This window comes from Podarcis tiliguerta (genome assembly GCF_965153285.1).
Source record: "Podarcis tiliguerta genome assembly, chromosome: 16".
In the NCBI taxonomy this organism is placed as follows: domain Eukaryota; kingdom Metazoa; phylum Chordata; class Lepidosauria; order Squamata; family Lacertidae; genus Podarcis; species Podarcis tiliguerta.
Window position 1 is genome coordinate 39,636,035 of NC_139549.1, and position 26,798 is coordinate 39,662,832.

General features: G+C 41.5%; 1 protein-coding gene and 1 long non-coding RNA gene across 8 annotated transcripts in view; one reads left to right on the forward strand and one right to left on the reverse strand.

Annotated features, from left to right (window-relative positions):
- Positions 1–17,894, reverse strand: part of ATP2A2 (ATPase sarcoplasmic/endoplasmic reticulum Ca2+ transporting 2) — a 52,245-nt gene extending 34,351 nt beyond the window's left edge. Inside the window, exons 1-6 of one of the 3 annotated variants that reach the window (XM_083418908.1) lie at positions 16,959–17,786; positions 16,353–16,918; positions 15,308–15,325; positions 15,137–15,219; positions 4,181–4,285; positions 14–152 (exon numbers count right to left, since the gene is read on the reverse strand). In XM_083418908.1, coding sequence (XP_083275034.1) covers positions 14–152; positions 4,181–4,285; positions 15,137–15,219; positions 15,308–15,325; positions 16,353–16,470 — 463 coding nt within the window. In that variant the 5' untranslated portion in view covers positions 16,471–16,918; positions 16,959–17,786. Of the gene's footprint in view, positions 1–13; positions 153–4,180; positions 4,286–15,136; positions 15,220–15,307; positions 15,326–16,352 lie in introns of all 3 variants that reach the window. The other 2 variants (XM_083418907.1, XR_014506198.1) reach the window with 2 other exon arrangements.
- A 361-nt stretch (positions 17,895–18,255) lies between these two features.
- Positions 18,256–25,895, forward strand: LOC310667205. 5 transcript variants are annotated; one of them, XR_014506199.1, is made up of 4 exons: positions 18,256–18,391; positions 22,869–23,004; positions 24,407–24,609; positions 25,477–25,614. It is a non-coding gene; the product is annotated as an uncharacterized lncRNA (long non-coding RNA). The 5 variants fall into 5 exon arrangements; XR_014506201.1 differs by lacking the exons at positions 18,256–18,391; positions 22,869–23,004 and adding exons at positions 18,711–18,828; positions 23,553–23,704 and having other exon boundaries at positions 25,477–25,895; XR_014506202.1 differs by lacking the exons at positions 18,256–18,391; positions 22,869–23,004 and adding exons at positions 18,711–18,828; positions 23,553–23,876.
- Positions 25,896–26,798: the final 903 nt, after the last annotated feature.

A 26,798-nucleotide genomic window follows, 5' to 3' on the forward strand; every position in this document is an offset into this window, starting at 1 on the left:
TAAAGCATCTTACCAGCTACTTCCACGATATCACCTGGAACCAAGTCTCTTGCTTTTATCCTTTGTACACTTTTTCTGTCTTGTCTATACACTTTACCCATTTCAGGTTCATATTCTTTAAGAGCTTCAATGGCATTTTCAGCATTTCTTTCCTGCAAGAAATAAACACTGAGATTAGAGGGCACACAAGCTGTTGCTTTTACTATTGTGGTTGGCCAAATTGCCACCCTCCAATTTTCTCGTTTATACTGTTAGGCAAACAATCTTTGTTCATTTACTGACATTACCAGATGCTGTTGCAACAAGGGGAGCAGCCTGCAAAACATCACTTTCAAATGCAATCTACAAACCAATGCCCTCTACTTCATTTCATTTCATATTCTTGCAAATGTGTTTTGTTACAATTTGGGAAAGACAAGGATAGTTTTAATGTTTTAAGACAAGAGGTTCACTTGGGGATAGTTCGATAAGAACCTCTTTTCATAATCATAGAAAGATCCTTTTCTCATATAAAAATCAGGCAGGCTGCATCCTGTGTCATTTTAGAGCAAGCAAGCTAAAACCCAAAAGCGTAATTCTTATAGTTAGTGATTAAGCAGTAGACAAGACAGATCAGAATCACTTCTTTGGAAATTAACTTCTATCCCTCCCACAACAATTAGCCACTGTTTGGCTAGATGCGTTCATAACTACAACTGGATATATTCATAGTTACTACAACAACTCTGGCATCCAAGTTTGAAGAAAACAATTGTCCTCAAAGCCTCTTATTTGTGCTTATAAAAGAAAAATGTAGTGCATGACTTGCTAACAAAGTAACTGCTATTAGCTGAACATAGTGACATTTTTGGCATTTTAAAAGAACATATTAAAACCTCATAACCAGTGTTAGAAACTAGGATAGAAAAGCTATTTCCCACATGGAAGCTCTGTTGCGGGTGCAAAAACAGAATGGCTAGCCACATACCGCCCCTCCCCAAACGTAGCAGCACTTTTTATTAATTTGTTTTTATTAATTTATTAATGCATGAACTAATGCACAATTCACACCAGTGACACATTGTTAGTATCACATTTTAATGGCAATTCTTAATTGAACACCACAAACATGAATGGGGCTCAACCCCTCTAATTGTGGCCAAAACCATAAGCCAGTTGAATAATTAATATTTACAAATACCAGCATTATTATTATTATTATTATTATTATTATTATTATTATTATTATGTAAAGGGGGAAGCAAAGAGGCATATGGAAGGCAGCAGCCAGTGATCTAGCAGAGATCTCATTTTGGGGTGGGGAGGCGAGGTGAGGCAAAGCTGCATGGAAGGCAGCAGCCAGCGATCTTACTTTGAAGTCAGGCAGGAAGATATTTCTAGCAGCAGCAATTTTAACCTTGAATCTCAGTCACCATACGCAGCACCAAGACTTCTCAAATTGCTTGCAATCAGACCATTCCCAGTCACAAAATGCACCTGGTTCCCGGCTAATTTTGAATGCTGCTCATAAATGTCCACAAAAACTGAATCTGAGTATGTTAAGAGTGGTGTATGCCTGTAGTTATTTAATAAGGACTTTGCAGTTAATAATATTGTCTATTTCCACACAGTTTAATTAAAATCTTGCCAAGTTATTATAGGTCACCAACAGAAAAAAAATTCCAAGTAGCCAACAGTTTTGCTACTTGCCCCAACCCACAAATCATAACTTTTCCAGATTCAACATTAGCAGATATCAAAAATTGTTTTGAAAATTGTGCTGAAAATCAAGTGTCTTTTCTGCCAATCCAACAACTAAAGAATTAGCTTTCCGGGGAAATGTTCATATTGTTAACAATATGTTACGTGAGGCAAAAGTTACATTTGTCTCCCTTCCCAGCGCCCATTCAGAATTGTAACATGAGCATACATGTCGTTATTAAGCCACCCAGATAGACCACTTTAAATAGAAAATGTTCTTTTGGAATTTATCTGAGTGACTATTTTTAACAATCCCATCTGTGAGAGCAATTAAAAGATCTGTACTATAGGGACATCCTGCTCACACTTTCTGCTCCAGATTAAATTCATGCATTCAACTGCTTATAGCATCTGCTATTTAGAATAGTCAACTACCTTGTACATTCCAAGCTGAGAGAGACTTCAATAATCACCTATCATATACCATTTGGGGATTTGTAATACACATTGGCTGGGTATATTTTTGTGGTATAGGCTTCAGGAACACATTATTGGATTGTAAACAGATGAGCTGCTTGAAACCAACTAAAAGAAACACTACCTATAAAAAGTCATTAGTCAGAATCTGGTAGCTCCGGCTTGGCAGTGGTTTTATACCAATATCTTATTACCATGGTTTCAGGGGACAGTCATTCTCATTTCACCATACTTTCAGAAATAGCCAACTGGGGCCTATCCTTTTCAAACATTTCTCAGATTTCTCTTGAATCCTGCATAGCAATAATCGCCAATACACAAATTGGGGGTAAGGGAACTCCATGTCTGTCAGGATATGAAGGCTGTGGGCCCTACTATACATAAGCTTGATATAGAAATAACTTCCTACAAAATGGGTGACCAATTTATGTATTGGGGCAATTTATGTATTCATACTGGCAACTACTTGATTTGACAAATATAAATATGTTAAAGTGCATTTAAGACTCAAGCTGTTTGATGAGCCAGCAAAAGGAAACAGTCAAAAAAATAAAGGGTTTTCAAGGTTCTAGTTAGAAGTATAAAAGAAAATCTGCTAATGTGTGCTGTGAATGTGGCCCAAATCTGCTGTCACCGCCTGACCCTGGTGGTCTGCTGTTGTTTGCATTCTCTTCAGTTAAGGTGGTGCCAGAAGGATATATGTAATATGAAGGAAAGGGGGTGTAGTGAGAATCTAGAGCAGGGGTCAGCAACCTTTTTCAGCTGTGGGCCAGTCCACTGTCCCTCAGACCTTGTGGGGTGCCAGACTATATTTTGAAGGGAAAAAATGAATGAATTCCTATGCCCCACAAATGACTCAGAGATGCATTTTAAATAAAAGGACACATTCTACTCATGTAAAAACACACTGATTCCCGGACCGTCCACGGGCCGGATTGAAAAGGCGATTGGGCTGCATCCAGCCCCCGGGCCTTAGGTTACCTACTCCTGATCTAGAGCTTGAATGCAGAGTGGAAGGAAAGGGGGACCTTTTTCTGCCTTCCCATTTCCAGCTACTCTCTGAAGACTGAAGAAAGGACCCACATAAGAGTATCTGTAGGGTAGGCAGGAGAAGCATTTTGCAGTCTTCAGATGAGGACTAGACCATATGAAAAACTAACATAATATTTTAACTGGAGCTGACAATATACACAATTCATTTTCAGCTTTGTTATCTTGTAAAAACAAGAGCTTAAGTGCAGCCGCAACCCAGGTTTAAGGTGCCATATGGCAATTAGCTTTTATATATCAGTTTCTACCACTGCCTGTTACTATAAACACATACATTCTCAAATACACAAAACAACCAATTCACATGTCATATTATTATATAAAAGACAATAAAAGCATACTGAGGAAGTAGTTCAGGGCAAATTGGGTTTTCCTAACCTTAATGGCATGTCAGTCCATGCATGCAAGTTAGAACTACCATAAATACACCATGCAGAAGCAATTCAAACTATGAAAAACACATGTATCCCCTCATCCCCCAAAATACTCAATTCTCATAAATGACCTAAATGGAGACAATAGATGTACCACTGTTTTCTTCTTTGTAACACAAAAAAACTTAATTAAAACTAAACAAAAAAAGACCTAAAGTTCAGCATTCTTCACAAACTCTCAAAATTTAATTTCTAGTACAGCAGATCCATCCTGTAACTTCCTGATTTCAAAAGAAACTTATTACACAATATGGAGGGCTGCTGCTTAAGCAATACAAGTCCTAAGTTTCCTTGGGTTCGCTTAATTAGTTGCATGGCTCTTTGGATCCTGCAGTACTTCTACAATGTAGAGCATCTCTCAAATAACTAAATCTGAAATGCTGAACTATTTCCACTATTTCACAACTTGCATCTACTTTCAGGCTAATCAAAAATATATATAGCAAATTTACTTAAAATTAGTCTGTACAAGTTGCAGCCTATTGGAACAATGTTTATGAAGTTTTTCAAGATTCAAGCATTACAAAATACTCACTCACCTGCCACACACCCACAATTGCATTGGCTACCAATATGAGTAAGATTACAAAAGGCTCTACAAAGGCTGTGACTGTTTCTTCACCTTCTTCAAACCAGGCCAACACCTACAAGAGAGATTGAAGAACAGGTCATTTTACATATTCAAATATTATGTACTGTATTTTCTATAACAGTTGTCTTTATTTTAGCTATATGTTAGTCATTGGTAATTAGATATACCCTAGGATTTATTGCACCAGTTAAAAAGAAAAGTCACTTAAGCGACACATTAGAAGCTAAAAGCAAATTTCATTTTACAAAAATAATCCCATCTTCACCTTCCTAAATGGCTTGAATTTGAAAGTACATTGCATGTTAGAAGGCTAGAATTGTAGCTTTTATTTTCAAAACAAATTACAAAGTTTAGCTTTGTTAACAATGCCTAAATAAATTAGAGTGAGGAAACATATATATATATATATATATATATATATATATATATATATATATACACACAGTATGTGTGTGTGTGTATAAATTTTTTAATAATGTATTTTTTTCTCTCGGGTAGTTTACATGGCAATGTTAGAGGTTAGTCTTAAAAAATAAAATCCGGAGACACAATCTGCAACAGTTTCTTAAAGATAAGACTTTAGTAGTTTAATACATAGTAAGCTTTGTGCTACCATGCTTATGCTTGGTTAGTTTGCTATTCTGAGATTGAAACATGGTAATATTTATCAGGTTCTAAACTGTCATTATAATCTGCTACTAAGTCCCACATTCCTTAAAGCCAAGCCTCCTCTCTGTTAACAATAGAGAAGGTTAAGTCATGTAATACTGAGCTGGTTGCAGGGTGATCAGGAACTAGAATGTAGTTGACATTTTCTGGATAAGGTGTCACACAGTTAAGAGGTGCATATGTGCTAAAATACTGACAGGGCACTAGAAAAACCAAAGTGATTAAATCATAAAAATGGAAGAAGTGTGGAATGTCTCAGCAAAATTTCATACAATACTGCATGTGTGTATTTTTTAAAAAGATGTCAGACCCAACAGAGCTCAAGCTCAGCTTGCAGCTATCCCCTTATTTAGATTCATCAACATAAAGAATAATTTACTTTAATATCAGGAAACGTAGGAAAGTGCCCTCCTAATTATTTACAGCTAAATGCAGTCAAGTACTCTCTTGAATACATGTAGTTCCTTGATTGTATCTACATGGGTGCTCCCATAGCTACTGGATATTATAAAAATCCATGATGAAACTTGATCTTAGGTAGATAAATGCCTTTATCAAAAGATTTCTGAGCCCCTGAGCCCTAGTTTTCCCCAAAGCATTTCCTGTGCTGCCTCAGAAGTCATCCCAGACCACTTTTAGAAACCATCTCCAACACAAACATGAAGAGCTGCTTTCAGTGGGAAGAATATGCAAGAGCAGTGGAAATCCTTATACAAACTGAAAGAATTACAATGTCTGGGGTCACCCACAATGTTGAAACATAATTAAAGTTAGGGAGCCAACAACAAAATATGGCTTGTGCTGTGCTGGGTTCACATGCGCCACTAAACCATGGTTTAATGTTACATGTGAACCAGGTCACTGAATGGGGTACTTAAGAGTCACAGGCAAAATTTCATTTAATCTACACTTACTTGGTAGCCTGTATCAAACTCTGCAACGATTAATGCAGAAAATATCTACTACTATATTCAACATATTGTGCAACAGGAAGTAAAAATGAACAAACTTAATAATGCTGAAATCATTAGTGCTTGGAAGCCAGTCAATAGGAAGCTGAAAGAAGAGGAATCTTGTTAAATAGAACTATTTTCCAGGTGGGTACACAGGCTGTGGGAAATAGAGAATGGAGGAAATGCTGTACTGCACTAAAGGCTATAGGGAAGGCAGTTTCTAGATTGAGGGGAATGATAAATCTTAAATAGAGGAAAATTTCATTAGAAAGTCACCTTCTGGTGGGTTGGAATGCAGAATCTAGATTTCACTCCTAAATTTAATCTTGGCTCTTTTAAATGGCTGTTGCTACAACTTATCATTAGCCACTTGATGGAGCTCCAGTTATACAGCTATGATGTGACTGAAGTATTCAGGATCCTAGTACTTAAATAAGAGATTAAATGCCTCTGCAACGGCATCTATCAATGGAATAAGAGCACCAGTAAGACAGCCAATTTTTAAAAGTCCACCATGCTCAATATGACATAAAATAAAAACAATAAATATATATTACTGATTTAAGATGATTAATTCACTTCATAAAATTTATACACTACTTCATTGTAAAAATACTCTCAAAGTGGTTTACAAAAAGATAAAATAAGAAAATCAAGAAAATACAATTCATCCAGATTTTTAGGCACATTACCTCCCACTGAGGCACAGGGAATATAATACAGTACAGTGGACCCTCCGGATACGAACTTAATTTGTTCCGGGGGTCCGTATGTATCCCCAAAAGTCTGCATCTAGAGTTGCTGCTTCTACACATACACGCAGCGCGATAGAGCACTTCTGCGCATGCGGCGAAACCCGGACGTATACACTTCTGGGTTTGCCGCGTTTGCAACCTGAAAGTTACGTTACCCGAAGGTAACATAACCTGAGGATCCACTGTATACATATCTACATGTTTCATGCTTGTCTTTAGTTTCTGGCTCATGATAAACTGAATATCTTTTGATCCACCTTTCTCTACAATACCCAGCACAGACAATGGGCACCGGAGAGGCATCAATTAGAGGAGGAACTAGAAGATGAGAACACAAATAACTGACTTCCAGGCCACAAGAAGGGAGTGAGACCAGTTCCAATATATCCCATCCTAAACTCTTATAAGCATTTGCTGAAGTTTCCCATACACAGCAGCTTTTTCTTAAGGAATTGTGAGGTCTAGAAACCTGCTGTGTAAAATAAATGCTCAAATTGTCAAATGGTTCATTTCATTAATAGCAGCCATGCTGATTTTAGACACCTTGCTAGGTATAAAGCACCAATTACAAAAACCACATCTTACATCTCACTTTTCTCTTCCAAAGAGGATGTAATCTTTAACAATGAGCTGTGCCAACCTTATAATGAACAATTTCCTTTATGAGAGGTTAGTACAATTAACATGAAAAAGTTGAAACTGGAGAATTCTATGTAAAGATCCACTGTAGCTGCCATCTGCCTTTCCTCTTCTCTACATTCACAAATTATAAACTAGTCACTCATGTATTGCATTTTAAAGCCAAACTTCAACGTTTGCCGGCATTATAGCAAAATACAAAATTTAGCATATTTTAATTATTTAGACTATTTGTTGTACATCATCACAAGATCCCCACAAGCAAGCAAACCAATCAAAATATACACACTGAAACCATAAAATCGTTAGTAAATACAAATAACTGTCTTGATATTTCTTGTAACATTTTTTTTTAATTCTACCACAAAGCAGTCCTATGAACTGATCTTGATTAGATTATCATTATTCCCTTTATATTGGGATTCTTGCTCTGAAGTTCTACCAAGCTCAATACACAGATATAGGATTGCGGCTTTATATTGCTAAGACTTTTAGAAGTGATTCTTTGAGTTGTAGTAATATGTGCTGTTTCATAAACCTTCCAAAAATGTTTAAAATACCACTGCTGCTTACAAAAGATTATGAGACCTGAAGCAAATAGGTACACCAACTAGGGATGGGCATGGAATAGTAAGCTATAGGTAGTCAAGAGTCTCTGAGATCCTAGAGTCGTAGTTGGAAGGGACCACAAGGGTCAACTAGTCAAACCTTCTGCAATGCAGGAATCTTTTGCCCAATATGAAGTTCTATTTGCAAGTCCTGAAAACGTACATGCAGATTGGTATCAAATGTTTAATGTCTCTAAACATCGTGTTTGTCACCTTTTAAGTTCTGAACTACATAGCAGACATCATACAACGGTGTGTGACATTTCCATACCACACAAGACTCTTAACACACGTTTAATGACCACTTGTTCTCACAAACAGCAATCAGTTGAGGTGGCAAGCTTGGATTGTTTCAGGTTGGAAGGGAAGAGATCACATGACAGAACCCACCCCCGAAACACTCTTGCACACACACAGAAAACCAACATGCTATCCTAAAATCCTACTCCTGGACAACCTGCTTTCTATGTGCAGGGCATTTTGTGTGTATTCAACCATGTAAGACTCAGCCTAGTGTATAACACGATATAGGCCCAAGCTTTAAAAAGGAAAGACAAATGTGAATGTTTTGGCATGTTAGCACTTGGGCTTCCTGTGTGGCTACTGGCTGTGTGAAAGGTCAAAGCTTCTAGTGGGCATTTGACAGACTTGGCAGAAGCAGTCTGCTATAAAACAACTGGGGGTAGGCAGACCAGTTCTTAAGAATTGTCATCACACATAAAAAAGACTATGCCATTATGTATTTAATATATTTCTGTGCATGATTTGTACTCTAGTCACAATGAACTCACCAGTGAAAACTATAGGTGAACACTTGCCCCAGCTTGGGTCTGATCCTGAGCTGACCTTTGGAGGTTCTTGAAAACAGCAAGTCTCACTGCTTTCATGAGCCTCCAAAGATCAGCTAAACACAAAGATGGGTAATACTAATGAACCAGTGCTGTATCTAATGACTAATTCTGAAATAAAGCAGAATTAAATTCACTGCCCACAAGCCTAAAGATCTGATTTTGGGTCATGAATGAGATCAGCATTACAAACCTTGTAAAGTGCTAGATAAAAAAGCACATAGAACATGCATCCCACTCAATTCCAGACTCTCCCAAGTGTCCCTTTTTTCCAGCAATAGTCCCACATTTACAGAAGCTGCCCTGGTTTCTGATTTGATCCCAGAATGTCCTGCTTTTCCTTAGGACGTCCCTATTTTCATTGGAAGGTACGGAGTTATGTAAACCCCGAGCCAACGAGCTAAATACAACCTTTAGAAGACATCTGAAGATTTTTAATGCTTAATGTTTCACTATGTTTTTATATATGTTGGAAGCTGCCTAGAGTGGCTTGGGCAACCCAGTCAGATGGGCGGGGTATAAATACTGTAATCAAATTATTATGGAACAGGACATCCCTATTTTCACTGGAGAAATGTTGGAGGGTATGCCATTCTCATTTAACTAGATTTGCTTCTCTGTCCAACTCCTGCTAAAATTAGTTGTTGTTTTTATACACATTTAGTACTTTTTTGGAATTCACAGTACCTTATTAATGCTATTGTTTTACTCATGCTCTCTGGAGTGCTGTATGGACTCTTAATGGCATACTGTTTTTATTAATTTACCATTATTCATTTAAAATTAAACAGATAAAGCATTCCTTTGCAATAGTTTTGATAACAAGTTATCCCATACAAATTATTTTGCCCTAGAGACACTGTCCACAATCAATTCAGGTTATTTCCACTCTTTCCATGATTCACAGCCAAAAAACTCTCCCTAGCAGTTGTTACAGAAAGTTAGTCAATAAAGGAGCACCCACCGCTAAGATATTCTATCAATTTTTTTACTGCAGTGCTTCTTAATACATTACATATTATTCTTTACAGCACTGGTCTTCAAATGGTGAGTCAGGATGCACTAGTCAGTCACAATTTGATCCACGGTGGGCCGTAATAGGAGCACTACCACTACACAAATATTATGGTGGAAGATTAAGAAATGGGTCCCCAAATGCATGTTTGGGTTAAAAGTGGGTGCTGCGTCTGAAAAGGTAGAAGATACAGTACCTGCTTTACAGCATATCAAATACTTGATAAAAATACTCAATGTTTAAAGGTTGCCAAATTTCTAAAAAGAATGATAAAGCCACCTTCCTTTCTAAACTCTCATATAGCGTATATTTTCTAATCTCCACTATTCGGCATATCACACATAAGCATAGATCACATCTGCTAGAATCCCTCTTCAATCCTGTTTCAAAGTTTAACAAAATTAACAAAACTAAGTTCAACAAAATTAACAAAACTAAGTTCAATCTGCCAGAGAGCAGGATTTTATTTGTAGTTACTGGAGTTACCAAAAAAGAGGCTATTGGTTTGGCGGCTATGTAATTCAGGCTACAAGTATCCTACTCCGTAAGAAGCAACATCAGATACATAGGCCAATTCTCAGAAGTCAGAGAATGCCGAAGCTAGAACACTGTGTATGAATGCTTAGTATGAAGGATTGTGTCTTTGTATACAAGTGAGTAAGATGATCCTTCATGTTCCAATAACTTAACCTTATCTATGTTGCATCTGTTATTCTCCAGCACCAGGATAACAACTGTGTGTACTAAACTGCCCATGCCAATTTCATGGTCACTATTAGAAGCACAGCAAGCCATTTTTGTTCAGGAAAATAAGTAATGTCACATCTCCCAAAATGCATTATAGAATCAAGGCTAATATGGTAGGAACTGGTGCTAGAGAAAGGCCCTCCCTGACAATGGAGCATAATTCAGTGATAGCACATCCTTTACCTCCAGAAGTCACACAACCTGTAGTGAGAGGATCTTAGGTGGCACAGCTACAAAACACCTCCAAGGCCTTCAAGAGCTACTGCCCGTCAAAATTAGACAACACAAGAAAGGCCACTGGTCAGGGCAATATGGCATCATACTTTCATAGGGCAAAGAATGTTGTATTGTTTTTATCCCACTATTCCACCCAAGGATCTTAAGGTGGAATACACAGGTTCACCTCATTTTATCCTCACAAGAACCCTTTGAGGTGGGATAATAGTGTGCCCCAAGATGACATAGTCAGCTTCACAGCTAAGAGGGATTCAGACCAGTTCTACTCCAGCACCAACCACACTGGTTCATAAAAATGAACCAGGTTCCTGCTATAGAGTCCAATATTTATAATTTCATTTGTTGGAATCACAATATTTTCCTTCTCTTGCATGTACTACTTTTCCTAATCTATAGGGTAGTGGTTCTCACATTCTGTCCTTATTTTACAAACAAAGCACCATGCATACAAACTTTAGGTGTTCCGAGTTTTAAATCATCAACAAGACTGTTCAAGACGAACATGTAGCAAGCACTCATCAGCAGAGAAAGGGGAAGTTGCATAGTCTTATTATTTTTATAGACTTACAGACCTGAACACATGAATATGGAAGCAAAATACAATCATCCAGAATGACACACAATACATAATTCTCTGCACATTAAAGTAACCTTCCACAACCTTGTTTTCTCTGATGTTGTTGGATCAAACTGCATCATCCCTGAGCATTGGCTATGCTGTTGGGAATGATGGGGGCTGTAGTCCACCGTCTGTGGAACCAAGATTGGGGAAGGTTGTATTTAAGTAAAATGCTTGTTTTGCAGTAAAACAGATAAAAGACACTGTCTTATTTCCCTCAGAGGGGAAATGAAAAATTTATAGGCCCAAGTTTTCCCCTAATGTACACTTCACGGTTGTCCTTTTAAGCACTGCCTGGCCTCTTTGTAAATTAATCATCACAACTCCTAAGGAGCACAGTTCTCCCATTATTCTGGAGGGAAGAGTCTTATTCACGTGCATTTCACTATTAGGGCCCTTTAAATACTTTGTTCCAACATTAAGATTCCAAATTGCATCAGAAATTCAAGGGAAAAAAGTGAGGAAGCATCTTTTTCAGGTCTCTGAGTGCAATACTTTTTTCTATGTTGTACACTTCAACCAACTGGCAGACATGACAGATGTTACACTATACCAGTGATGGCCAAACTTCGCCCTCCAGCTGTTTTGGGACTACAATTCCCATCATCCCTGACCACTGGTCCTGTTAGCTAGGGATGATGGGAGTCGTAGTCCCAAAACAGCTGGAGTTTGGCCATCACTTCACTACACCATACTTCTAAAAAAGTTTAATGTGAACACGCAGTGTGCTGGTGCATTCAAAGTTCTTGCTCCACTCCTCCCCAGTTCTTGCTACACTGCCAGGAAACAAGCCTGGCTTGTCATGACGTCTAAAACCAGGTTCATTGTTTGGAGAGAAACAAGCCACAAGTAGTAACCAAGGTTTATTTTTAGAATACGGATCATGGTTTGTTTGGGGAAAATCAAACCATGAGCTGGGTTTCAGATATCACAACAAGCCAGACTCCTACTTGGTTCCCTGTGGCAGAGCAGAGGAACACAGCATGAACTTTTCAGCAGCATGCACCAGCAAACTAGCTTATTCACACAGAAACAATTTATTCTTCAAACTATGGTTTAATGTGTGATGTCAAAAAGCCTATAGGCTAGAATATTGTCAGCTTTGGGCCTATGGAAACTTAGCAATTCTAAAGACAATCTCAAAAGCTTCTGCTAGGATTGCATTTCAACATCCATATGCAACCTTAACCAAAGAAATTGTTCAACAGCAACTATTCAAGGATTACAGTCATTTTTTTAAATAAAATAGCCAATAGTGTGTAAACTAACACAAGTATCTTTGATCTATACTCTATACAGGCCTGCATTACTGAAATCAGCATAAAAATAAACCTCAAGATTACAGTGGTACCTCCAGTTATGAACTTAATTTGTTCTGGAGGTCTGTTTGTAACCGGAAACTGTTCTTAACATGAGGCGCGTTTTCACTAATGGTGCCTCCCGCTGCTGCCGCGCTGCTCGACTTTTGCTTGCATCCTGGGGCAAAGTCCGCAACAAAGGGCATCTACTTCCGGGTTAGCGGAGCCCGTAACCCGAAGCATTCGTAAAGAGGGTGGTACGTAACACGAGGTTCCACTGTATAGCAATAACTTTTAATAATTCAGTTAAATAAGACTATATGGAGAGCAAAATCATTCACATTTTTCTGCTAGCTTTTAACTCTGGAATTAACATCCCCCAGATTCAGTTTCAAAATATTAGAATATATTCTGGAGAAATAAATTCACTGGTTTGCTTCCTGGAAATTGTTTAAGGAAAGATTATTCCAGGAAAACCTAACCCACACTATAATAACTGTAGGGAATTCTATGCATGGTTAAGTCAAGGCATGTCATCTCACGTTGTTAACGTGCACAGCTTTTCAGACGTAGTGCTCACTAATTGTCCGCTTTCAGAATGCATAATTCTTGAGCATTTCTAATCAAATTATAAACACAAATAATGGACTGTCACTCAAATCAGGTTTATAACCAATAATGCTATTTTAAAACTGCAAATGTATTTTGAATATGCACATGTGATCCACATTTATAACATACCCTCTAGTGAATCCCAAAATGGGTTGGTCTCATCTCATACTCACAACTTCCTTTACATAAAATGTTCGCTCATTTTAAAGTGGCATAGTCATACATAGTTAACTTTTGCAAGAAAAAAACCAGAATGACTAAGCCAATCGTCTCCACAAGAAAAATCAGTGCCAAGCTTTGACTAACTGCAATGATGCATAAGTACCAGAACTGAAGACCATCTTCTTTGAAAGCACATGCCAGTGTCAAGATATCTGAAACCCTCACTGGCTCAAGATCAGCAACATGCTATGCTACATATTAGTACAAGGGCTAAACCTCCTCTCACCCATTTTTTCTGGATCGTATTTCCTACTGCCACAATTATTTTGCAAGCACTTAAGAGAGCTCTGCACCATTTACTGTTTTCTACTCTTATAGCTTCTAAAAAGGCCCCAAAGATTAAATTTAGTTCCTCTGAAAACTGCCACATAAATCCACAATTGGGGAGAGCCATTGTGGAGGTTCCACATATAACCCATTTTTAAACCCCCTTCTTCCCACCACAGTGCCTTGTGATCCCTGAAAAGCTGCTCCTGGAAGTAATGGCGCTCTCCTGAAGTGCTAATACATCACAAAAAGCTGCAGTTAAAGGGGAACTCTAGAGCTGCCATATATAATGAAAGCACATGTTGGTGGGCACACAGTCCTACAAACCCCAGCCTTCTCTAACCTACCTTTCAGGTTACAAAGTGCTGTACATTCTTTATCTCCATCATCCTCACATCAACCCTGTCCATAGTTTAGGCTGGCAGAACATGTCCAATGCTACCAAGCATTTTAGAGCTAAAGTCTCGCCAAAGAGAACACTACCATTTGCACCATGCCAGTCTGTTTAAGTATCATCTCCGCATGTAATGCTTTTACGGTTTACCCCTTCCTTTTCAGCATGTCAGAATGTGTGAACCATGACCACCCTCTGTTTCGATCTCTGCTGCATATCTAACTGTTTCTCCGCAAACACAGAGCTGGCATGTTAAATCTATTCAACGGCTTTTAAATAAGGAAGAAGTAAAAATATCCAGAACCGGTTTCACAGTCCCATCCTACCAATTCTGCATATAAAGCAGGAGGCTTCCCAAAGGTCAGTTACCAAATTTGGTCAACAATGGTGCCATCACTGCTGTCATCATTCTTGTCACTGTCAAGAGCAACAACTGTCACCTTGCTATTATCAGCGAGGGAAGGCAACTGGAATATTCCCCCATGCAAATTCTATTTACAGTTTGCATTGCATCCAAAAAAAGATTTCCAGCAGTCTCAGTTCGTTTCATAACAATCAACCACACAAAGAATACTAGTTCACCTTCTTACTGGGGCCAAGGTTAACAGGCAAGAACTGGGAGATCCTACATATATATATATATATATATATATATATATATATATATATATATCCCATTGATACTGTGTATCAAAAAATGTTAGTGTGTATCTGGTTTAACTGGTATGCAATCCTGGTCCCATATTAAAACCCAACTTTGAACTGCAGTATCCCAGCAAAATCAAACTTGTTCTGAGAAAATATGGTTAGGATTGAGGTCAAAGTAACTGCACTAAAATCCAGAGACAAAACACTTTCTGGTAGAAAACATGATATTCAGTCCCAAGGCTAAAACTTAAGGCAAATTAAAAGGTATGGTTTTTGCACTTCTCAGTTTAAGAACTTTTGAAGAATCTGCACGGCAGGTTTATATACAAGGCAGGTCAGACAAATATGAAATAAAAAATATAAGATACTTACAAATGATATACACGCTGCCAACAACAAAATTCTAACTAATAAATCTTCAAACTGTTCGATAACAAGCTCAAGTAAAGTTTTTCCTGCCAAGAAAAAATGTAGACATAAGTTGTCAAATATACACTGATTAATGTCATGTAGAAATATGAAATGCCTCACAAACTTGCTTACCTTCTTCAGCTGGTAGCTCTTTAAGAGATAAAGATTTCCGGAAAGCACGTCCAAGAAAGGAAGAAAAAACAAGATATTATTAGAAACTAGTATAATAGGATCCATACTTGAAGCCTCAGCTGCATTAAAGGGTTTTTTAGAATGTTTAACTTAATATCAAAGGCACAAACAATGTAATGGTTAAGGTGCCTTCTTTCACTGAGACAGAGAGCAGGCCTCATGCTCCCAGCATTTTACCCTAAGCATCAAGCTACTGAGGTTACAAATTCAGCCAAGTCATCACTGCTGCCAACCGTAACTTCTAATGGAGCTTCACACACAGGGTCAAAGGTGTTTAAACTCACACACCTCTCTTAAGCCTCAGACAAACAGATTTTATTTTTCCCTCAACCTTCCTTTTTCAAAAAGCAAGGAGGAAAGAAAATACACTTATTCACTTTTCAAGGGTATCTCCCTCACCTCTGGCCTCGTCATACAATTTCCTACGCAAATGCCGGTTTTGCAACACAGTGAAAGCAGTGTGCCTTCTCGCCCCCTCCCGCACCTTCAGAAGCCTCTTTTTAAACCAAGAGCGTTTAACAGGAATGAGGAACCAAGCCGGAAGGAAAAGAACAAAAGAAAGAAAGGTCAAATAAGCAGTAGGCTAAGATGCTAAGAACGGGGGGGAAAAGAGAGATATAAAGCGTGTTCCGTGTAAAACAGAAGCAGCTCTGCCCTCGTTAAAGGTGAAAGGGAAGCGGGCGGGCAGCTCTTAGGCTGGAACAGCCCCAGAAGCCTGGGGCACGGAAGGGAACCCACGAGGTGGATCGAGTGTCAGCCATCTTCTCTCTCCCTTTCCTTTTATTCCGGCTCCTGAAGCAGATGCCGGTTTTTTCGGGGGGGGGGTGCGGATGTGTCCTGTGCGTGGCTGGCCACACGTTTAGGCCTTGAGAAGGGGCCGAGGGAAGAGGAGAAGAATGGTGCTAAAAAGAAATGCGGAGGGGAGCGAGGGGGGAGCAGCATCTCCCCTCCGGCGAGGAGGAGGCGGGTTGCTGCTCCGACCTACCGTTGGCGCCCCATCTCTCCTTGAGCTTCTTGACCTGCTCCAAGCTGAGCCCGGTGCTCTCGTTGACGCTGAAATAAGCCAAAACTTCCTCCACGGTCTTCGTGTGCGCGTTCTCCATGGCTGAGGCCGGCGGAGGAGAAGCGGCAGCAGCAGCAAATGGAGCCTCGCTCGCTCGGGTTTCCCTCGCCTTCCTTCGCTGCTTCTCTTCCTCTTCCTTCTTCGCAGCAGCAGCACAAGCAGGCAGCAGGAACAGCAGCAGCAGCAGCAAATAAAAAAAAAAGCGGCGCCTACCCTCGCTCACCACTAGCTTCCCTCTCTACTCCTTTCCTCGCCCGCCACCCTCCCTTCCCCTACGGATCCCCACTCCTCCTCCGCCCCGGATTTGTCACCATCGAAGACGAGAGATCCAGAGGGGGCCCGGCGCTTTCTAGCAAGGCGAAGCCAGCCAGGAAATCAAGGCTCGCGCACCCTTTGGGGAGAGATCTTTCCCGGGGAGGGACGGCCCACAGCTGCCACCAGGGCGAGGGGGCAATAAACCCCTTTTCCCCCTCCTCCTCCCACCCCAACTCAGAAAGGCACCCCCTCTTTTTTTTTTTTACTGGCAACGGTGCCTCGCCCAGCCCTCTCCGCCCTCCCTCAGGGTGACGGGTCCAACTCGAGGGGTGTTTTGTGAAGGGGTGGCCAAAAAGAGGGGGCTGCTACCCAAACTGGGTTTTTTGGGGGGGTTTATAAAATGAGACACCCCTTTTAAAGAATTCCTCCCCTGATTTCGCCGTCGGAGATGCAGTCAGTAAGTGGCCTCCCTCCGGGTTCGCTGAGGTGCGAGCGCCCTCAGGGTTGGGGGCAGACAGAACCGCCCCACCCGCCTCTGACGGGGCAGCACCGGCGGCTCCTCGGCGCGCTCTTCCCCGGCCGGCTCGGCAGCGCAGGCCTCGGTCGGCTCTCCGGCTTCCTGCCCCCCTTTTTGTGTGTGGCGGCGGCGGCGGCGGCGGGGCTTTTGGGGTGTCCCTTTCTCCCGCTTCCTGCCCTCCTCCCTCGTCCCGGCTCCCCTCCCCGGCGCTGGCTGAGCCGGCGGCCGCTGCTCTAATAGAATTTATCCGAGCCAACTCGCGGCTGCCCCTCTTGCGGCCGCGGCATGTGGACGACGCTCATTGGCCGAGAGAGGCGAGCGAAGGGAGGGGGGAGGGGGAGAGGCCCCGCCCACCCGTCGTGACGTCACCGCGAAAACCCGTATCCTGCTGCTGCTGCTGCGATTTCGCCAGAAGCCGGGAAGAGGCGCGAGGGAGGGGGGAGGAGGAGGAGGAGGAGGAGGGAGTCACTGGCGTCTACAAAACGAATAATAAAAAAACGAGCCCCCCCGCCCCGCGGATTGATTTTGCGGCGCGCGCTGACGCTTGGTTCCCTACAACTCTGGGAACGGCCTCGCTCGGAAAGGGAGTGGGCGGGCGGGCGTCGAAACCAAAGCAATGTAAACCGGTTTGAAAAGGATCCGAGGAAAGTCTCTCGAGCGCCTTCCTCCTCTTTCCAGCCGAGCTGGGGGAGGGGCGCCGAGCTGCCCGTTGGCCTCCCTGAGGCGACGCTGGGCGGCCGTTGGCCTCTCCGCCCGCCCGCCTCCGGGTCCCGTCAGGTCAAGGGGCCGCGTGGCCGGCCTTCACGCGCACCCAACACGCCCAGCTGACCTTTCCAACACCTGAACCTACCTGAATCTTTTAAACACGTTAACATATGTGTGTGAGAACATGTTGAAGCGCGCACACGCGTTCTACCTCTCAAGGCATTCTTACTAAGACGGCTTCGTTTTTCTGCCATTTCCACACAGCTGCTACGAGGGCAGATGCGGGCTCCCCCCCCCCCGCGATTTTAACAGCACTTTTTAATATACAACATGCTTTTCACCCTCCTTGGCATGTTCGCCTCACGAAGTCTTGCCTGAAATACAGTCGCTATTGTTGATTTGATTAATGACTCTTATCCCCTCAACCCCACCCTTTTATGCCTGCAGACCTGAAAAACAGTTGACAGGATTAAAAGCAGTTGAGGCAAGGAACATATAAGCAGTCGTATAAACTGCAGCAAACTATTTGAAAGGACCACAGATAGAAGCAAATAAAAAACAGCAGATTAAAAACCGATCAAAATCATTGGGGGGGGGGAGGAGAGAGGAAGGATGGAATACAAAATTGAAGGCTTTGTGAAATAAAAAACGCAACTCTGACACAGAAGAGGCCCAGTGGATTTTCAAAGGGAGGATATCCCACAATCAATATCCCTTTCCAATGTTTCTTGGTCTTCCGAGATGGGCAGTCTTTCCCCTGCTGCCTAGCTGTTAGCTGATAGTAGACAGGACTGGATTCTGACTTGTTATAAAACAGATTCCAGTGTGCCTGAGCTGAAAGTGCTTTGATTTGATCTATTTAAGGTCAAACTCCCAGGCATTTCAACTGTGCATTATGCTGTTTAAGATCATCAGTCTTCAGTAAGTATTGTTGGAACACACAAGAGGACCATGCCTCAACCTCAAACAGGTGGCACCAACATTATTTATTTACTACTAGTTGCCTTGTACTTGGCATTGCTTAGGACTGTAAGAAGTTAAAAAAGAAAGTGCAATTTTGAACGGTTCAGTCCACCATCTTGATTCAAAATAGCATCTAATTGTATCCAAACATAGACAAAAACTTGATCTCAGGAACCATCATACAAAATTTGGTTATGATATTTTAAGTGTCCAAATGAACAGCAAAGAAATAGATTATTATTATTTTAGCAAATTATATTTGGGATATCAGATTACAATTTGGGAGGAAGAATAGCTCTTGCGTTTCCCACCCTTGCGTATTGATATATACTATAAAACTTGGTGCCAGTGGTGTCCTCTAGATGTTGTTGGACTACAGCTTCTGTTTATCGCTGACCACTGGCCATGCTGTCTGGGACTAATGAGAGTTGGAGTCTAACAACATCTTGAAGGCACTACATGATAGGCTATCTTAATATAAAACAAGTGCTGTTGGCATTCGTCAAATGTTGGAGAATACGCATCAACCCCTTCTTTCTGCCCCCTAATGTTTTTTAACCAGCAAAAGTATGCACACCAAGGCAGTACTAGAACAGGAAATTCTGCTCCTTCTGAAAAACTGCTTATTAGTACAAAATGCTTCCCTAGATTTTTGACCAGATTTATCATCCAGTGATAAAAGCTTGTCTGAGAGGGCATGATGGGTCACACATTTTATCAGGTAGGAGTTAAAATTAGTACTTCTCTTGCCGGAAAGGAGCTAGAACCTTGAAAGAAGAATGAACTATCTATGCAGATGCAATCAAAGTGTGGCCAGGTCTACAAATAGGCTAATTCTGTCCCTTAAAACCAACATTGAAATATTACTCCCTGCCCCTGTTTACCTCTGTGGAATTTAGATGAGAGCATCAGGCTCTCCTGAAGGGATAATAATTTGGAAACGCATGGTGTTTTCTTGACCAATTTATCTCTCTTCACTGGCAAGCAAGTTATTTTGGCCTGTCTGTGAGAAGGCATCAAAGCTGATTGTAAACTGTGGAAGCATGAAAGCTTCAGGCAGATTAATTTTTGAGCTGGAGCAAGCTACAGAAAAATGTAACTAAAAGGGAGACCAACACATACGAATTCTCTGCTCCGGAGGAGCTGAGATTGCAGTGTGAATGCAGAGTGGGACCTTGGCAAGAAAGGCAGCACCGCAAGAGGTCAAATTAATTCTCAGTGAAATCCTGTTGGCTTTAATGGAATAAAATCCCTGTTCATTAATCTGATGAAGTTGGCCGTCACTCATGCTGCAAGATATCCTTTCACCTCTAAAGTAATCCTGAATATTTTAATAGAGATTATGAAGGCTTTGAATCAGGATACCTGAAAGCTCAGCATCCAGCTCATGTGAAGTAATAATAAGGCAAAGAGTTACACTGAGCATGTACAGATTGTCCCTGTTTCATGGTAGCCATATCCAGACCCCCACAACTGTCCTGCTTTAGGTTCCTCAGCAGGATTTACCTCTTTCATTAAACCTTTGGCCTAATCTCATAATTCTCATCCTGATCCAAAATTATGTCTAAAATTTAACTCAATTTCTCATCTACTCTCTGTGTGAAACTTCACTTATCCTTTCTCCCCCCCCTTTTTTGTCTCCCTCACAATACAAATATAGTTTGTGAGAAAGACCTATAGTGCAAGGGTTTTTCCACTTCTCTTATTCTGCAAATGTTAATGGTGCTGGATATATGAAGGCATGAAAGAAATTGAATAAATGCACACACACACACACACACACACACACATTCTCTCTCTCTCTCTCTCTCTCTCTCTCTCTCTCTCTCCCTCCCTCCTATGAAAATACAATATATTGGCTAATGGTACTTAGTATAATTGTCCATTCCATTACGACCAAATATGTTACTTTTAGGTGCCAGGCAAAAATGTTTCTTTTCATACAGGCTTTTGGCCTTTAACTTGGAGTGTTTTAGATTTTGTGGCCTCCACTAATGGATGGATGTGTTAAATTGCCTTTTATGCATATAAATGCTTTTAGCTTTTCTGTTTAGTTTTATCTTGGTTTTATTTTTTATTATATCAAATGTGTAAGAAATAATAATAATAATTACAAAATGTAGCTCACTGGACAGAATATTAATCAGCCCTGAATACTAAAATATACACACAAGTACCTTCCACTTTGGATTATACTATTCTAGTCTATTGACCTGATATTCCTTCTTCATCTATCTGTATTAGAACCAGACCCCAACATTCTGTCATAGGTTCACCTAAACACAGATTCAATATGGGACCTGTGAAAGAGGATAGGGAGTCAGACAGAAGCATTCTTGATTCATAATGGATGGAAAATGATCCCATTGTTTTGTCCTTTATAAGTTAATTGCTTGTTATCTTCTCCTATGGAGAAAAAGCTGTGCATGAGGTCAATGAGGGTAGCATTGCTTTCTGTTCTGACACTAGATGACCCAACCCTCTCTGACAGGCTATATAAAGGTAAAGGCACCCCTGACCATTAGGTCCAGTCGTGGCCGACTCTGGGGTTGCGGTGCTCATCTCGCTTTATTGGCCGAGGGAGCCGACGTATAGCTTCCGGGTCATGTGGCCAGCATGACTAAGCCGCTTCTGGCAAACCAGAGCAGTGCACGGAAACACCATTTACCTTCCCGCCGGAGCGGTACCTATTTATCTACTTTCACTTTGACGTGCTTTCGAACTGCTAGGTTGGCAGGAGCAGGGACCGAGCAACGGGAGCTCACCCTGTGGTGGGGATTCGAACCGCCGACCTTCTGATCGGCAAGTCCTAGGCTCTGTGGTTTAACCCACAGTGCCACCCGCGTCCCTGACAGGCTATATATTGGACTACAACTCCCATCCGTTCCAGCAGTGCTACCTGAGGATCATGGGAGTTTGTAGTCCGAAACATCCTGAGAGCATCTGGAGAGCATCAGATTAGTGAAGGCTGCCATGGGGTGTAAATTTCCATTTCCTCCAAACCTGAGTGGTGCCAAAGGAGAAAGTTTTGGGACAGGAGTTGGAGCAGCCAAGGAGCTGTCCAGCAGGATCTGGAAGGGGACCTCCCTCTCACAGCTGTTGCACCAACAATTTGCAATCAGTAACTGATAGTTTTACAGTAGACCTGGCTCTGCCTCTTCCGGCATCTCCGTGGGGCTCTGATCCAGAGCATGCACTAGTACTTACCTCCTCTTCCCAAGCAGGACTGAGGACAGCGAGGTTTCAGTCTTCCAAACAGTTTGGGGTTTTAGCACAAGGAAACATTTGGTTCCTCATTATTGCAGCCTCCTCAAGAGAGGAATAATTCAGTTATTTCTTAGGAGTTGTTAACTTCCCAGGGTCCCCATCTGTGCACTCAAAGTCAGGTTCTGCTTCTCCTTTGTGGAGAAAGTCTGGTTTGGTTCAGGTACTGATACAGATTCATTTTGGTATTTAGACAGAGGACATCCTCCACTCCCACTCCGGTCTTTGCAATGCAAAAGCTTTCCCTCTGCATACATCCTGCCCATCATCATGGTGGGTATTTCACTAGCAAAGAGTTGCAATCATCTGGCATTAGGAGGAAGGCATTTCAGTTCAGAGTGTGGCTTGTTTCAGGCCCCAGCACTGAAGTACTGGAGAATTTGTAGATACAGAATGAATCAGGGCTTCCATCTTCGTTGCCACAATGTGTTAGTGGATAAAACATTTTTTAAAAATGAATGAAAGCATAAATGGGATTTGGTCTCAAGAAGGACATCTGCTTGAAATCATCATGCACTCACCCCGCATTATGTAAGGTGGCAGATTTGTTAGTTATGCTGGTGGCTGTCCTTAATATGTGTGACAATGGAGTTCTCTTTGATGCTCAAATGTCAGGCCAGTGTTTAATGGCTTTGGCTGGAGTTAAGCAAAGCACAGGAGGGTGCCGTTCAAAATCCCCATGCAGTTCAGCCAGTTCATCCAAATGCTGACCTGCAATGCCCTTTCTATTTCAGGTTTGGGCCCCATCCATATAGATGCAGACAATATTCAACCTTCTCTCCATCAGACAATAGCTTAGACTGTTGTATGTGTGCAGATGGATAAACAGGGATATACTTAAGTGTCCACTGCCATCCAGGTTGAAACCAGGTAGTTCCATTATGTTTTAATCCAAGTTTAGCTACAGTTCTTAAGCTGTGGAGTTCAATTCAGACACTATATGACCAGACTACTGTGACTCTCAGTGTTTGTTGCTGTTGTCATAACTGCTCACAGAAATCAAGTTACCAATTATCCCATAACTCAGCAGTGAAAGAATGTGAGCGGAAAACTATTTTAACTTTCCTGTTGAGTAAAACATAGATGGTGAAATGGTGGTAGAGGAAACTAATCTATTACTCCTACATTTTAGGCCATGTGCACGCAAACAGGTCTCTTCCACTGGTTGCTGTGACAAGTAGGATTTGGTGCTATCTCAGCAAGTGAAGGAGGAGAGAGCAGAAAGCTGTTGGAGGAATCCATTACCAGCTCCTGATTTTGATTGTTTTTGTGGGCTCTCATGTACCCGAGTAACGTTGGGCCCACTCACAGCAGCTGCCACCCACCCACTTTCCTACCTCCTCGGTAGTTAGGTAATTTAGGACTCTGGACTTAACCAACTGACACCTGCCCCTCCCCTCTGAGCCCATTCTCCACAGTGGGGCAGAAGCAGATAGTGACAGTGAAGAGTGGATGGAGCAGCAAGAGTTGCTCAAATTGCCCAGGGAACATAAGGACATCAGAAGAGCCCTGTTGGATCAGACCAGAAGCCCATGCACTCCAACATCCTGTTATGCTGCTGGCCGACCAGGTGGCAATGGGAAGCCCATCAGTAGAACAGGAGTGCAAGAGCTCTCACTCACTGTTGTTCTCCAACAACTGGTATTCAGCGGCAGGCTGCTGCCTTAGTACATAGCCACCATGACTAATAGCCATTGATAGCCTTATCTTCCATGAACCTATGAATCCCATCTCACAGGTAGGTAAGTAGGCTATGGTAGCAAAACAGGAGCAGTAAGAAGGCCACTGCTTTCCAGCACCACATTCAAAAGGGCTGCCATCAGTGGAGGAGGCTTGTGCCAGTGGAGGGGGGTGCAGCTGCCCTGCTATGCCAACCACTGACACTAGTCTGGGTCTGGGTAATTAACTGGGAGGCTAAATTAGAAAGCTGTAGGCCTGGGTTGCCGTCTGGCAGCCTATAACCATTGCCTGCAATTGCATAAAAAATAGAAGATGGTAAAGCTGCATTTCTCTGATAGAATAAAACAGTTTAAATATAGCAACTACAGTTGGGTATTTTTGTAGTCATCTTGCTCTTTGATATCATGGGAATATGTCAAGCTCTATTTAAGAAGCTTAAAGCTTTGAACTACTTTTTTATTTTAAGAAATACATTTTAGGTGATTGGAATAGTTATACAAACCCAGTAAGGGAAAACTTCTCATATGTTGTTTTAAGTGTATGTAAACGGAACAATTATTTGTGTGTCTGTGTGTATTATCTTTCTTGCCAGGCAATAGTGGGTGTTCCTGTTAGCATCAGGAGGTTGAAACTGGCAAGAGTCCTGAGATTATGGCTTCAAAAGGCAGCAGCTGAATTTCAATGACTTTTCAAACGGGGCTGTTCATCCCTCTCTGCATTTGTTCACAATATAAGTAATGCCGGTGAATCAGTTTCTATGAGCTGTGGGATGAAGAGTCAAAGTCTGGGTTGTTGGTATGTTTCTTTCTTTAATTCTCCCCCCCCCCCCAGCCTCCACATTAATATTTTGTTTGTCAGGAACATTCCTGTTTTGGAACCAGCTTTCAAAACTGTCCTATTCATTGCCTCTGCGTGATTGAATTTTGTATGTACCTACCTGGATCCTGAGATCATCAGTTGCCCTTTTCCCAGTACCCCCATAAGCTAACATATGAAAAGTGGCAAAGAGAATTTGAGTAATTTTGAGAGGTAGTTCCTGGTTATGGAATACCCTCCCCAGAATGGCTAACCTGGCACCAAATTTTCAGCACCAGGTAAAGTCCCTCACTCTGTCAAGGACAGTTACTTATCTGCATTTCACTGTTTTAGGCTGATGGCTTTAGCTCTGTGTGGATTTCTGCTAGCTGCTGGATTATATAATTTTTGTTAAATTGTGTTGATATTTTCCCTGATGTCATTTGGCGTTTTTGTATTTTTGTGCTGCTACTGGTTGATCTTATTATTATTTTAGTCTATTTTATGCTGTGCATTTTCTATACAACCTTGGGTAGTGGGTCACTAATAAATGCAACACACATACATTATTTTAAAAATCAAATTCTTTTTGGGCATTAAGTTTGTGGTTAAGTTACAATGGGATGATTTTATCTTGTCAATTTTGTGTACTGAATTGGAAGTCACAGCCTTCTCCAGTCCTGCGCCACTAGCCCAGGTGCTTTTGGCTGCCTGAAATGTGTCCTCAAACTGTGATATTGCCTCTTTCTTGTCTTGGTGAAAAGGTGTGTGCATGTGTGCTTCTAAACCCCTGGCTTTTGCAAAGTCAAAGTCACAACGGTTGCTTTGCTCATTCAGAGAATCTTGCTCTCTTGCTTTTTGCTGCAGTCCTGCCCACCACTGATATGCCACCCCCAGAAGGAATGTGGTCCTCAGGCTGAAAAGATTTCAGTGGAACCATAGTAGCCCCAACTCAGTGGGAGTCAATGACAACTAAAGGCAGTAGCGCCCCTTGAAATGAAGAAGCGCCTCACTGAAAAGTGGTGCCAAAACAGTTCTACAGTAGTTCTACAGCCTTAAACAGTTCTACAGTTCTACAGTAGAACTGTTTAAGGCTCAGTCTGAGAACGACTGTTGCTGAAGCAACATTTGAGCTCTGCTCTTCCAAATTCTCCAGTCTGAGCCCTGCACAGAGTTCTTCAGGGTGCTACTGAAACTTGCCTTGCCTCTGTACTACTAAGGCTGCTGCTCAAATCAGAATATTATGTTGCAGAGAAATTAAAAGAAAACTTTATGGCTTCTAGAAAGACTTGCACTTCTCATTTCTGCTGTTTGTTCCCTGGTTATTCCTCATTTGGAAGACTAGGGGCTGGTCCACCCCAGAGTTCACTATGCGTTCATTGTGTCTTTGCATTTCCATTTAATTTGCATAGTCCACAAATCATTATCTTCAAACAACACCAATATTGTTGATTCTCCACTGTGAATTTGGGGTTACCCAATATTGAAATTATCCAATAAATTGAGAGAAATTGATCTCTAAACTTCTGCACTTGAGGGTCACAGATTATTTGGGGGGGGGTTGTGTGTGGAGTGGATGTCTTAGACATCACTTTCTGCCACTACTTCCTCAATGCTTCCATTGCTTTTCTGGCTGTGCTTGTAACAATATGCAGTGCTCTCCTAAATGAAGGAGCTCACCCTTGATCCCTCAGATTTGCATGAAATCAGAAAAATGCAAAGCAAACCACTCCATATGATTGTGCTGAGAATTTACAATTGCCTGACTCTGTGCTTTTGTGCACTTCCTGGGCAGGGTTTTATTTTTTAAGGTGCCTGCACAGCTATTGATGTGCATGCCCTGTTGGTACATAATCAGCATAATATAATAAAGAAATTAGAAGATGGGGACATACACAAAAGGTAACCCCTACTGGTATGAATGAGGAAGACCCAACTAGCTCCTGACATACAAATCCAAGCATGTGCGGGTGTAGATGACTGGCCTAATTTGAAGGTGGGGGAGCGGATTAACAGCTAAATAATGCTCAAACACAGACAAGCCCTACTAATGTACTGTATATTGGCCCTCTTGGTTTGCCATGCAAAGAAGTGCTTGACACCCCTCTCAGGCTCTGCACTTTCATTTTTGGTTCTGTGTTGCCAGCAACAGTTTGCTGTATGACATTTTCTCGGTAGGTTTATTCTTA